At 39.1% G+C, this 14,645-nt stretch overlaps 1 protein-coding gene across 1 annotated transcript; it reads right to left on the bottom strand.

Moving 5' to 3' along the window:
- Window positions 1-10,814: 10,814 nt before the first annotated feature.
- LOC9306484 (protein OS-9 homolog) lies at window positions 10,815-13,446 on the bottom strand. Its single transcript, XM_021019521.1, has 8 exons — window positions 13,164-13,446; window positions 12,994-13,070; window positions 12,150-12,353; window positions 11,999-12,073; window positions 11,812-11,906; window positions 11,664-11,730; window positions 11,480-11,586; window positions 10,815-11,218 (listed from the first exon to the last, which is right to left on the bottom strand). The coding sequence occupies exons 1-8, from the start codon at window positions 13,261-13,263 to the stop codon at window positions 11,089-11,091; spliced, it is 855 nt and encodes a 284-aa protein (XP_020875180.1). The 5' UTR covers window positions 13,264-13,446; the 3' UTR covers window positions 10,815-11,088.
- Between the last annotated feature and the right edge of the window lie 1,199 nt (window positions 13,447-14,645).

Consider the following 14,645-nt stretch of genomic DNA (forward strand, 5'->3'; position numbering starts at 1 on the left):
GTTATGAGATCAAGTTTTTCTAACTCTAGGTTTAAGCAAATAGATCTACACGTTTAATGTGTCTGTTTCCCTGAGATCAACACCAAATTAAATTCATGACGTTAACCACATGTATTAAGATCAAGTATAGATGAAGAACAATGTAAAGGAAACAACCCTTAAAACGCCACTTCAAATAATCAATCATGAAGTCCCCTTTGAATAACCCTTAAAACCCAACCGAGTGTCAATCTTTTGCCTCAATTCGACACAATGTAAAGCTGCAATTGCATAGCTAATCGTGTGTAGTACTGAAGGATCGAATCTCACAGAGAGATGACGTTATGCTACATATCTGTCATAAGAGAATAAGACTAGGAAGATAATATAAAAGGGGTTTTGGGTTCTGTCAAGATGAAACTAAGTAAGCAATAACGTAATTAAAGCAAATCGAACTAAGGAATAAATCAATAAGGAAAGTTGGGCATTAAGGAATTCGCAGGGTATTCAACGTTCGTTTCATTCAAGAAAATCTATGATATGTGAATGTTTATTTTTAAGTTTTCGAACTCAAAACATGAATGAACAAAAGACTACTATCGTAGAATCAAACTTCTAGAGTTTAAACTACTCTGTTACTCAACAGTTCGCTGGCAACGACGAAATCAAACAAGCGTGAATAACAAGTTTTGATCAGTTAACAAGAATACCATAACTAAGGGGTATGTGCTTATTATGAGATCAACCTCGTCTACATCTAAGATCGAGCAAATAATCCCCATGGTTTGCGACTCCCATGAAACGATCATTGAATTCCCTGAGAAATGCCTTACTGCCCAACACTTTCCTTATTGATTTTTTTCCTTTGTTTTATTTGCTTTAATTCATGATTTCCACCACATACATTAATATTAAGTATATACGAAAAACTAGTGCAACCAAACCAACTCTAGATTTCGCCACTCAAACTAATCGATCATGAGCTCCCCTTTGAATAAATCATTAAACCCAACAACTAAACTACTGAATCATGCTTAAAGGAATCATTAAAGCAAGGTTTAAGAATTTTATATGCTTAAATCGAAATAGGAACAGAAATGGTTCAGAGATTACTTGTCTATATCGAGTACAAAGAGGTAAAACCTTCTCCCCTTAAGAAACAAAGCAAACAAACGAAAGACAAAGTGTTTTGGTGACCTTAAAAGGAGATAAAGAACAAGAGGAATGCTTGGGTTGTAGATGCTTGCCGGCTCTCTATTCTCTTCAAAGGTACACAAAAAACCTAGGTTGAAACAATTCTTTATAGGTCTTGTGGTGCAAAGAAGTCGGTTTAGGATTATTTACTCCAAAGCTCAGCTTTTTGGTAAGGTCCAGGACGCATACCATCTAGACCGGTTAAATGAGTTTTGACCGGTCCCTGGAGTGTGTATATCTCGGGGAAGCGAGCTGTGACATGTGCGGTGAAGGGCTTTAGACCGGCCATACTTCTTCTAGCCAATAAAAGACATGAATAGGAATATCGAGCATAACTTCCAATCAGCTTGATGGTTAAGTTTGATTCCACTCGCAGGTGAAAGATGACTCTTCTAGCTTTCCAACGACTCAAAAATCTCTCAATTTGGTGCATGGGAAGATACTCAGAGAATGTGAAACTTTCGATTCGTCGAAATTGTCTTGAAAACGTAGTATGCTCGTCTTTTGGTCCATTTTGCCATATAACTTGTAAAACCTTTTTGGCACTTAAAAGATTGGAAATCATCCACATAACCTTAAAATCAGCTCAAAAATTTGGTAAAACCATTAGAAATTGTAGTTAAATTGGGCGAAAATACGAGGTTATCAACTCCCCTATAGTTAGACTTATATTGTCCTCTAGCACACAAGAAATTAAAGTCATGGAAAAGAAGTTTGAAAATCAAGGAAACTCTCTTATCATCGGGACCGTGCCTTGGACTAAAATCTGCAGACTACATTATAGATAATTTGCATTAGAATATTCTCACTATAGTCTTACAACTTTCCCAACTCTTGCCCATCGATTCCAAACCTACAAACCCTCTGAATTCACTCAACTCTCTACGTTCATTAAGTTTTTGCGTGAGTTTTCTCATCGAAAGATGTAATTCAGGGTGTTTTTTTGGTGTTAAAGGTGGAATTTAAAAGTGTTTCGGGATACCAAATGATTCGGGGGATGTAAGATATTATCCAAAATCGAGAATAGATCGACATGTTGATGTCCAAAGCTTCCAACCAGTTCTTCGTATAACTACTTTTTCTTGACCTTTATCTCTTTTTTATTCACCCAAAGTTAGAATTTTTCGGCGGGGATCTTTTAATAAACCAATCCTCGGTTCTCCTTAGGATTTTCCTTTGCTCTAGCCCTTCTTATTCTGTAATTGTTTCCTTTCCTTTCGTTTTTTAAAGGAGAAACGGTACGTGAGCACGAAAATAGTACCCTTTTAGGCGAATCTCATAGGACAAATAGGAAATCAATTCTCTGTACCTGCCAAGTTTTTTTGAGATCTTCATCTTCTGTTGTCGGTAAATTATGTCATTCTTTACTCTTTGAAGTTTTTCCACATAGATGCACATATGATAATGAAACACGTGTGCATATAGTTCGAAAGAAGAGAATGGTTTTAAGATGTCTATCACTAAAAATAAGTGGTTATTCAGGATCAACAAAGAGTGGTAAAGTGAAAAAGAAGTCCTAAAGGTATGATCCATTTCCCTAATGTAACACTTTCAATGAGAAAAATAAAGTCATGTTAGATGTCCACATAAGATAGAGTTGACGTTCGATCCAACATAAATCTTTGTAAGATGAAATTTCTGTGGAGTGTTCCGGTTGTAGCTGTTGGAACTTATTTTTTAAACAAGTGGCTCCGGCCAACTTTCCGGCAACTTTTCCGGTGACGTCCATCATCGGAATGACCCACACGCACGCGCGCCGCCGCCGCCGCCGTGCCGCCCCGGGCCGGGCCTGGGCTTGGGCTTGGGCTTGGGCTCTTGGGGCCTTCGGCCCACAAAAGAAATTCTTTTTGGAGAAAATACTTATGTGGTTTTTGCAACATTCCTACATAAGTTTTGGCCCAAATCGAAAGCCCATTAACGAATTCAAACTTGCATAATTAAAAGGCATATTCGAATATTCCTTTCTCGAAATCGAGCTCGCGTAACAGCTCCGGATTTCTCTCCCACGATCTCGATCTGGGCCGAGTCTTTCGCCTCTCCACCTCGCGTCTCAACTTCCCGAGATCCTCGCGCACGAGCCTGGATTTTCGGATCGCACCGTCCTCTCTTCTTTGCTATAAAAGCAAGCCTCCTATCACTCATTTTCATCACTTGCTCTTCGCAAAAACGCAACCAAACAACTCTCTCCCTCTCTCTCTTTCTTCTCAAAGTAAGTCACAAGAGTATATCGTTTATATCAAGTTCGTAGATTCCGCTATCGAGTGAAGCGATAACGGTCCCATTAACGAATTCAAACTTGCATAATTAAAAGGCATATTCGAATATTCCTTTCTCGAAATCGAGCTCACGTAACAGCTCCGGATTTCTCTCCCACGATCTCGATCTGGGCCGAGTCTTTCGCCTCTCCACCTCGCGTCTCAACTTCCCGAGATCCTCGCGCACAAGCCTGGATTTTCGGATCGCACCGTCCTCTCTTCTTTGCTATAAAAGCAAGCCTCCTATCACTCATTTTCATCACTTGCTCTTCACAAAAACGCAACCAAACAACTCTCTCCCTCTCTCTCTTTCTTCTCAAAGTAAGTCACAAGAGTATATCGTTTATATCAAGTTCGTAGATTCCGCTATCGAGTGAAGCGATAACGGTCTCATTGTGATTGTATCCTGCGATCCGTTGTTCATAAAACTGTCTCATCTGCGGGAGCTAGTTTGGATTACGGAAAGACATATCATATCTCGCCTTCACGAGTTTTCTAAATCGTCTTTCCAAATCATTTTCTAAAAGTTCTTTCTCTCTGTTTTCAAATCGGGATTTCGCGGTCCTACAGTCGTAATCCAAAATAATCCGTTCTGCTATCGCATTACGGATCCATATGCCAACAGCTTTTAAAAAACGATTTCTATTCGGTTTTCAAAACATTTTTTGTATCGATACAAACGCTTCTGCGAAAGGTTTTTTAGCTACTTCGTGGAACGTTTAATTCAAACGATATACATTACCAATCTGGAAACGATTTTCGCGAAGACCTTCGGGTGAGTTTCGCGAAACGATTCCTTATATGATCTTTGCGATCAACACTCTTTCTGTGAAGGCCCTCAGGCGAGTTCCGCAACACATTTTCTATACATCTCAAACGGTTTCCGTGAAGGCCTATTGGCGAGTTTCGCGAAACGTTTTTGTATACGATCCGAGCGATCAAAAACGATTCTACACACGTTTATAAAACAATTTCTGTAGACGTTTTTTTAAAATTAATTCTGGGAACGTTTTATAACGGGATCCACAAAATATTTTTAATTTTAGCGAATTACATTAAATTGTCTTTATCGCTATTCTTAAAATCTGTTGTCAATAGTGACATTATTTTCTTTCATGAGCAGATGTCTAACGAACAAGAAAAAGCTACCTTCAACGGTGGAGGTGAAGGAACGATCAAACCAAATGAACATGCTACCGGTTAGTCATCTGGATCGTTGCCAACTGTTGTTGTCTCAGTACCTAACTCAGTGAGTTCCAGTCTTCAACCAGACAAGTTTGATGGAACCAACTTCAAGTCGTGGCAGAAAAAGATGCATTTCTATATGCACAACTTGAATCTGACAAGGTTTCTTGTTGAGATCGAACCAACATTACCCCCGGGTAATACTGATCCAACTGTCCTTGCTAGTGTTGAACAATGGAACCATGGGGACTACTTGTGCAAAGGCCAAATTCTACACTACCTGGTGGACAAGCTATACAATGTGTATAATGAAGTCAGTACTTCCAAGATCCTTTGGGAAAAATTGGAAACGTAGTTCAAAGTCTTCAATGTAGGTTCTGGAAAATTCACCACTGCGAACTTCCTCAATTACAAGATGGTGGACTCTAGGCCCATCATGGACCAAGTGAATGAGCTACAATTGATATTCCACGGGATAGCTGATGAGGGGATGAAGATCTGTGAGACATTCACAGTGAATTCCATTGTCGAGAAGTTACCCCCAAGTTAGGAGGCTTTCAAAAACTACCTGGAATTCAAGCAAAAACCATTAAGCTTACAGAACTTGATCGCCAGGCTGCAAAATGAGGCAACCAAGATAGTCAAATCTGGGTTTATAGCTACTCATGATGCGAATATGGCTGAATACAAGAGAAAAGGTAAGGCTAAGGTTGTTCACAACAACAAAGGCACAGCGCCGCCCAACAAGGGTGGCAACAACAAGATAGCACCTCAACCCTCCACTAGCTTTAAGAAGCAAGGTGAGCAAGGTGAATTCAAGAAATCTTCTGTAAAGTGCACCTGCTGTTACAAGAAAGGTCACAAAACTGTCGAGTGTCGCAGCAAAGCTAGGGCGGTGAAGAGTCAAACCAATCAAGCAAATTTGACTGAAGGTGACCTCTGTGCGGTGGTCACTGAAGCAAATGTGGTAATGACCAACGAAAGCCCATTGGAGTGGTGGTACGACACTGGAGCGACCACCCACATCTGCATCAACAGAGACATGTTCAGCACCTATCAGAAATGCAAGTCTGGTGAGAAACTGATGATGGGCAACGTGTCTCACTCCAAGATTGAGGGCACCGACAAGGTGGTCCTGAAGCTGACTTCAGGAATGTCTGTCACTCTCACCAACGTGAAGCATGTTCTAGACATGAGGAAGAATCTAATCTCTGGGACTTTGATGAACAAGCATGGTTTTGCCATCAACCTCGAGTCCGAGCTGATCCTGAGGAAGAATGGTGTCTTTAATGGCAAAGGTTTTGTTAAGGGAGGACTGATCAAAATGTGTGTTCAGACTGTCTTCAAGAAAGATGATGTAGCTTCTACTTCTCTTTCCAACAATTCCATCAATAAAAATTCAGTTGCTTATTTGGTTGAGTCTTTTGATTTATGGCATGAGCGGTTAGGACATGTGAATTATAAATCTATGAAAATATTAATTAATTTGAACTCTATCCCAAAATGCAAAATAAGCAAAGAAAAAATGTGAAATATGCGTATAAGCTAAACTCACAAAAACACCATCTCCTCGTGTCGAACGAACAACAAAACCTCTAGGGTTAATACACACAAACTTGTGCGACTTAAAGTACGTACAAACTAGAGGCGGTAAAAAGTATTTTGTCACTTTCATATATGATTGTACAAAATACTGCTACGTAGTAAAGATGAAGTCTTGGAGAAATTCAAAGAATATAAAACCGAAGTTGAAAATCAACTCTCGAAAACTATTAAAATAGTTAGAAGTGATAGAGGAGGCGAGTATGATGGGCCATTTAATGCATTCTGTCAACAACACGACATTATCCATCAAACTATCGCTCCCTACTCATCGGAATCTAACGGAGTTGCGGAACGCAAAAACCGAACTCTGAAATAAATGATGACTACAATGTTACAAGAATGTTACAGGAATCTGGGTTAGCCCAGAACATGTGGGGGGAAGCTTTGCTTACTACAAACCACATACTGAATAAAATCCCGCACAAAGTAACAGGCAATACGTCCCATGAACTCTGGAAAGGTACTGCACCATCGTACAAATACCTGAAAGTGTGGGGGTGCCTTGCAAAAGTCGTAGAGCCACCTCCTAAAAAGGTCACTGTCGGACCGAAAACCGTTGATTGTATTTTCATCGGATATGCATGCAACAATAGTGCTTACCGGTTTCTAATTCACAAATCAGATATTCCGGATATTCATGTTAATACAATAATGGAATCAAGAAATGCGTCTTTCTTTGAACTTATTTTCCCGTGTAAGGATAAACAAAATCTGAAACGTACTCGGGACGAGAGAGACGTAAGCACCGCTGCTAACGAGGCCAGCACGTCTGGCACCTCAAATCAAGCAGAAGATGAACCTAGATGCAGCAAAAGAGCTCGCAAGGAAAAATCATTCGGTGAAGATTTCTTGATGGTTTTCTCGTAGAGAACGAACCAAGAACATATGCTGAAGTAATGTCTATACCAGACGTACCTTTATGGAAGGAAGCCGTTAATAGTGAGATCGATTCCATTATGCAAAATCATACATGGGAAATAACCGATCTACTTGAAGGGTTTAAAACACTAGGGTGTAGATGGATCTTCAAAACAAAATTTAAAACCGACGGCTCTGTTGATAAGTACAAGGTGAGACTTGTGGTGCAAGGATTCAGACAAAAAGAAGGTCTGGATTTTTTCGACACCTATTCTCCGGTAACGAGTATAACGTCAATCAGAATGCTAATCGAAATTGCAGCATTGAAAGATATGGGTAGAAGAGGAAATTTATATGAAACAACCGGAATGGTTTGTTGTTCCAGGACAAGAACACAAAGTCTGTAGACTTGTGAATTCACTATATGGACTTAAACAAGCTCCAAAACAGTGCCATGAAAAATTTGACCATGTAATGATGTCAAATAGTTTCAGCATAAATGAATGCGACAAATGCATTTACATAATAAGTACTCGTAACATGTATGTTTTGTCATGCCTATACGTTGATGACATGCTCATCCTCGGTAGCAATAAGGATGTAATCCAACAAACCATATATATGCTTCATGGTCAATTTGACATGAAAGATATGGGTTTGGCAGATGTTATTCTAGGGATTAAAATCACTAGAACACCTGAAGGAATTACACTGTCTCAAACCCATTATGCTGAAAAAATACTTGAGAGGTTTAAAACTTACTCAAATGGGACCGCAAAAACTCCTGTAGATTGTCAGCTTCACTTGAGGAAAAACTCGGGGGAAGCAGTATCACAGGTAGAGTATGCACGGGTTATCGGAAGTCTTATGTACTTAACAAATTGTACGAGCCCGATTTAGCGCACGCAGTAAACGTACTAAGTCGCTATACCAGTAATCCAGGTCATAAACACTGGAAAGGCATAACAAGAGTGCTAAATTACTTGACACACACCAAAAGTTATGGGCTGCACTATGGTAAAGAACCATCAATTTTGGAAGGATATAGCGATGCTAATTGGATAGCTGACTCCAAAAATTCAAAATCCACAAGTGGATATGTCTTTACTCTAGGGGGTGCAGCAGTATCTTGGAAATCTCAAAAACAAACTGTAACAGCTCTCTCAACAATGGAGCCTGAGTTTATAGCTTTGCGGGACAAAGCTGCAAAAGAAGCCGATTGGCTTCGAAATTTTTTGGAAGATATTCCAGTGTGGGGGAAACCCGTGCCGGCATTACGTTTACACTATGATAGTCAATCGGCTATTGCCCGAGCACATAACACCCACTACAATGGGAAGAATCGTCACATACGAAGACGACACAATACCATTAGAAACTTGATTACCAGCGGTGTAATTACGTTAGGTTACATCAAATCGGCCGACAACCTAGCGGATCCATTTACCAAGGGTTTGGCACGAAATCAAGTGATAAAATCATCAAGAGGAATGGGCTTAAAGCCTATGAATTAAAGATGTCGTTTGATGGATACCCCACCTAGATGACTGGAGATCCCAAGAATTAGGTTCAAAGGGAAAACTAAATTAAACGAAATTTATCTCGAGCACTGTAAGACTAATAGTCGTAGCCTAGTTCCCAAGATGATAAACAGTGCTTCCTGTGCAAGTAAAGGATAAGCAATGCTTTTAATGATTGAGTCCAAAAGTTTTGATATATAAGTGGAGTTTTACAGGAGACTTTTTAAAACAAACGCTAGTGACAAATCACCTAGTGAGTGTGAAATGGGGCCGTTTCTAGGAGAATATGTGAGGCCATATTTTCTAAGTTCACTCTTGAAATCTAGGAATGTTCAAGGCCAAAACGAACACAAACTAGAGAACTTGGTTCTACGAGGAAAAGTAGCTGGGTTCTACCTGTGTTCTTGGTTTACATAAAAATCTGGGTGGTTCAAGACATCATGTTCACCTCCCGGAGAAGTAAACTCGACAGATATTAACAATGAGTAGTTCAAGGCTGAAAATGCTACTATCTCAGACACAGCTAATTTTTCGCATATACTCTTGAAAGTCCAGTCTGTCAAGTCTAAGTCAGTTTTAGGTTATAGAGTCTTTACAAATTCTCAAAATGTTTATAGTCAATTCTATTCATGTGGGGGATTGTTGGAACTCATTTTTTACACAAGTGCCTCCGGCCAACTTTCCGGCGACTTTTCCGGTGACGTCCGTCATCGGAATGACCGGATAATGGAATCTTTGGATTTCTTGTAATGAACACTATAAGATAGTTTATTTACATGTAAAAATTGAAGTTATATTGAATGAGTAATTGAGGTCCAAAGTGAGAAGCTTCAAATTAAAACTTATAAATCACAAATGTAATTTTGTCCCACATTGGAAGTTTGGAAACTTTCCCTCTAGTATATATAGTGATACACATATGACATGGTTCACTAGCTATTGGGCTTGGGCTTGAGCTCTTGGGTAATGTGGGCCTTTGTCCCACAAAAGATATTCTTTTTGGAGAAAATACTTATGAGGTTTTTTCAACATTTCCTAAATAAGTTTTGGCCCAAATCGAAAGCCCATTAACGAATTCAAACTTGCATAATTAAAAGGCATATTCGAATATTCCTTTCTCGAAATCGAGCTCGCGTAACATCTCCGGATTTTTCTCCCACGATCTCGATCTGGGCCGAGTCTTCCGCCTCTCCACCTCGCGTCTCAACTTCCCGAGATCCTCACGCACGAGCCTGGATTTTCGGATCGCACCGTCCTCTCCTCTTCGCTATAAACGCAAGCCTCCTCTCACTCATTTCCATCACTTGCTCTTCGCAAAAACGCAACCAAACAACTCTCTCCCTCTCTCTCTTTCTTCTCAAAGTAAGTCTCAAGAGTATATCGTTTATATCAAGTTCGTAGATTCCGCTATCGAGTGAAGCGATAACGGTCTCATTGTGATTGTATTCTGCGATCCGCTGCTCATTAAACGGTCTCATCTGCGGGAGCTAGTTTGGATTACGGAAAGAGATATCATATTTCGCCTTCACGAGTTTTCTAAATCGTCTTTCCAAATCGTTTTCGAAAAGTTCTTTCTCTCTGTAGCTAGGTATCGTTAGTTCTTTGCAAGTCCGCAAGTTGTACTAAGAAAACAATTCTCAATACATAATGGTTAGTAATCCTCATACAATAATGTCTTTATGTCCTACTAGTTTGGACTCAATAACTTTTGACTCGATAAAACGATATTGATGTAAAAAGTGAAAAAATGTCTCAAGTCAACAAAATAGAAAGAATTATTAGTTTCTGCCCAGAATTAAATCACATTGTGCTAGGTGAAAAAAAGAGAGAGTAGACATATGAAATAGATAAATGATAAAGAAAGATAAAGTTTAAGAACAATGTTACCTCGAATAAGATGGAATCATTTACCTTATATTTAGATGGATACCCAATTTTGTCTAGTAGCCGATGGTGTTGGAGTCGAGATGGAATGGTGGTCGAGTCTACAGACAAGACAACGCCGAGATCCAATAAATAGTTCTAGTGAGTCACTGGTTCTGGTTCTCTCCTATCTCTTCTCTTCTCATCTGGTTGAAAGCCCTTCGGTTTTTAGTTTGTCAAATTTACATTAAAGATCAATTCTTTAAACATCTTTGATTAGTAAAAAAAAACATATTCTTTGATTACTAATATAACCTCTTTTTACCGAAACAGAAGAAACACTGCACACAAAATCAGCCTACACTTAGCGCAAAGTCACTAGTGAAACAGAAACATATATGTGTTAATGAGCTTGCAGTCTTTGCTTCACAAATATTTTATCAGTGTCTTCTATTGAAATGCTGCTTTAAGTATGCAGAAGGTTACAGAGAGAGTATCATCATCCTACCGGCAAGCAATCCCAATTGAAACCATGATCACTACAGCACCAAAACCGAAAATGGAGATGCTAGTTGTTATATATACAGTCACTGTTTAACTCTTACTCTTGTGATTCACTTAGGCGGTTTTCAAGAATCAGCTATCATCTTAGGTGATTCGCCTACTATTTGTTCTTCATTGTTTCTTGTTGCGTCTTGTTCCACTGGGATCGCATTGCAGTGGATCGTGTGTGACACTGGTTTCTCTAGCTGGAACAACCTACAATTTCCCCAAGAACAACAAGGTTAACAAACTAAGGGATCATAAGCTTACATATAAAGCGGTTACTCGTGTTTCAACTAATGGTATGTCCCCATTTTGGGATATCTTTTCAAGCTTTTTTTCTTGTCTTTGGTAATTAGCATGCAAGATGAAACATATAGTTTACACTAGTGTCTCAATTACAACATGGTCTTTTTATGGAGCAGGAGTAAATTCACTTTGAAATTTGGCTTTCAAGTAAATGAGATTTTTGCTTACGGATGCTTGCACAAGGTTGGGGACTGAACAGTCAGTGCGTACTTGCAAGTGGATAGCTCAGTGATCGAAGTGATCATTGCCCTGGTTTCTGCACATACAAACCTCACCTGCATAGAGCAATTTCAAGGATAACGAATCGTAATTCAATGAGCCCAAATGCAATGCAGAAAACTAGATTACATACCTCGACTTCTCGAGGTGACCCTGTAAGATCACAGGTGGTCCCATTGGTGTATACATGAGAGTGATACCTGCAACCACACCACCATAACAGATTAGCTGGGATATCTCTTTCTGCTGCTACAAAGGTTATGTAAAACCTCAGCTTATACCTCTGCGAAGCATCAGTCGAAATATCAGATACTGTTTGATTAAACGCTGCAGTTGCCTCTGGGTCAAACGTACCTAAGAAAAACTCTTGTACAATCTGTAGTGGCAGGATACACGGGCCATAGCATTAGATCGTGATTCAATGTCGGATAAAAGACAAGTAAGGAAAGAGAATCAGAAAAAGCAAACCTTGTTTTCATCCTCAACGTGTAGCTGCCGTACAAACTTCTGATGACAAAACTCATAAGACCACCAACCTTCTTGCTGCTCAAATCCAGGGAAGAATTAGTTTCAAGAATTTGTTAAATAGGGTCAAAAGAAACCATTTTAAAAAGCTTACCCTAAGAAGACATTTTTCACTAAGTGGTTGAAGCAATTCATCAGGAGTCTTTAGCTTCACCTGTTTCTGTGTTTCCATCGTCACAGTACTAATATTTTGCTGACTAGAAATCCATCCACTCGTTGCTTTTTCCTCTTTCGGTAAGTAACATAAAAATCTATTACCATCCTTATCCAGCATAACCATAGATTCCAGATTATCACCCTATAAACGACAATATTAGCGAATCAAAACGCCAAAATTTCAGAGGATCTCTATGTTACACCTATCTCTACTCAATATAACTCAGGCCAAAGTGCCAAAATAAGCTTCAAATAAATCTAACTTGTGATTAAAACGCCAAAACTTATCCACCATAACCATAGATTCCAGCTTCTCACCGTATAAACAATAATACTAGAGAAACGAAACATCAACCACAGAGGGAGGATCTCTATGTTACAACTATCTCTAGTCATTGTAACTTAAGATCAAAGTGGCAAAATAAGCTTCAATACTACTAAATTCTGATTAAAAGCGCCAACGCTTATCCACTGTAACCACAGATTCCAGATTACCACCCTATAAACAACAATATTAGAGAATCGAAACACCAAAACCATGGAGGATCTCTATGTTACAACTATCTATACTCATTGTAACTCAGGTCAAGGGGGTAAAAATAAGCTTCAAATCTATCTAAAGTCTGATTAAAACCCCCCACACTTATCCTCCATAACCATATTGTCACCTTGTTAATAACGATATTAGAGATCAAAACACCAAAATCACAGAGAATCTCAACTATTTATATAATCAAGTACAAAAATTAAGCTTGAGATCTATCTTAAAGCTGTGTTATTACCGGGTGAAAAGGTGAATCTTCAGGAAGAAACTCAATCTTGTACTTTGGTTCACGATTGTTTCTGCTGAATGTTCCAACTATACATAAAACATTGAATCAAATACCAAAACTGCAGAGGAAAAACTCGAAATTGATCGGAAAATTAGGAGAAGAGAGGAAATGATATGGACCTAGATGAGCTGGGAAGATCTGATCCGACCAGACATGGGAGCTTGAGGACAATGCAACTATGACCAGACACAGCAAGATCTCCGTGATTCTCATCTTCATACCGGCAAGAAAAAACTGAGATTGTGAAGCGAACACCGGGCGGTAACAGGCGACGGCGAGGTAGACGATGAGATCTTATTAGCTGCGGCGATGTGATTAATTTAGACGGCCACGCAGGTTATCCAATTAAAATTCGACACGTTATGTTATAACCCAACAAATCTAATTACACTGTCGGACAAAATTTCATCAAACTTATCCAATTTTAGGCCTGGGCAAAATACCCGGAACTGAATACCCGAACCGAAAAACCCGAACAATACCCGAACCGAACCCGAACCCGATTTTTAAAAATACCCGAATGGGTCCTAACCTCCTACCCGAAAAAAACCCGAACCGAACCCGAACCGAATCCAATACCCGAATGTACCCGAATGTACCCGAATACAAATATACACCTATAAATATTAGTTATATTTATATTTATAATACCCGAAATACCTAAAATTACAATCATAAATCCGAATATATTAGGTATTTTAGATATTTTTTGTTATATTTGGGTAAAAAGTAACCATTGTATTTTCGATAAATCGAGTATTTCGGTTAGATTTGGGTATATATGAGTTAAAAACCCGAACCCGACCCGAACCCGAAAATATTTCGGGTATTTTTGGTTATTTTCGGGTATTTTGCTTTTTTTATTAAAATACCCGAACCGACCCGAACCCGAACCGAACCCGAACCAAATTTTTAGAATACCCGAATGGGTCTTGACCCCCTACCCGAATAGACCCGATATCCGAAAAAAAAGAACCGAACCCGAACGGGTACCCGAATGCCCAGGCCTATCCAATTTGAAGAAAAACGTTAATGAAATTTCGACATGAGTTTTTTCATTTCGGGTATTGTAAACACTAGATTATGTATCCGCCGGATTTTAACATAAAATTTTTATCAATGTAAACTTTTGAGCGTGGAAGTCTCCTTGACCTATTTGTTGATCAAGGGTTAATTAATGTTTCTACACCCAGAGGTCTGGGGTTCGAGTCCCAGATACTGCGATTTATTAATATATTTGTAGATTATTGGAGGCAAGTGTGTATGAGATCTCCAGCGATGTACAATTATAGCCGTTCGCCAGGATTCTACGCAGAGAGGGAAGTGTTCATCAAGAGGAGGTGAAGGAGGTAAACATGAAGAAGGAGGTGAAAGAGGTGACGTCTGTCGTGGATCTAATAAGAGTCGGAAGGAATTGTCAGTTGTAGAATCGTCTATGTAACAGTTCTCATAATTTGCAATAAATAATAAATCTAGAGCAAAAAAAAAAAAAAAACTTTTGAGCATAAAAACAAGGGAAATTTACTAGAGTTAGAGTGACCCATAATTTGTGTTTAATTACTAGAATGGCATACCAAAAATATAGGTTATATGAGTAATAT

Source organism: Arabidopsis lyrata (genome assembly GCF_000004255.2).
Source record: "Arabidopsis lyrata subsp. lyrata unplaced genomic scaffold ARALYscaffold_7, whole genome shotgun sequence".
Taxonomy (NCBI): Eukaryota; Viridiplantae; Streptophyta; class Magnoliopsida; order Brassicales; family Brassicaceae; genus Arabidopsis; species Arabidopsis lyrata.

Coding starts and splice junctions, on each gene's coding strand:
- LOC9306484 (XM_021019521.1), bottom strand. CDS start 13,263: ATGAAGATGAGAATCACGGAGATCTTGCTGTGTCTGGTCATAGTTGCA. Junction 13,071..13,163: donor GATCTTCCCAGCTCATCTAG/GTCCATATCATT, acceptor TTTTATGTATAG/TTGGAACATTCAGCAGAAAC. Junction 12,074..12,149: donor GTGAAAAATGTCTTCTTAGG/GTAAGCTTTTTA, acceptor GGATTTGAGCAG/CAAGAAGGTTGGTGGTCTTA.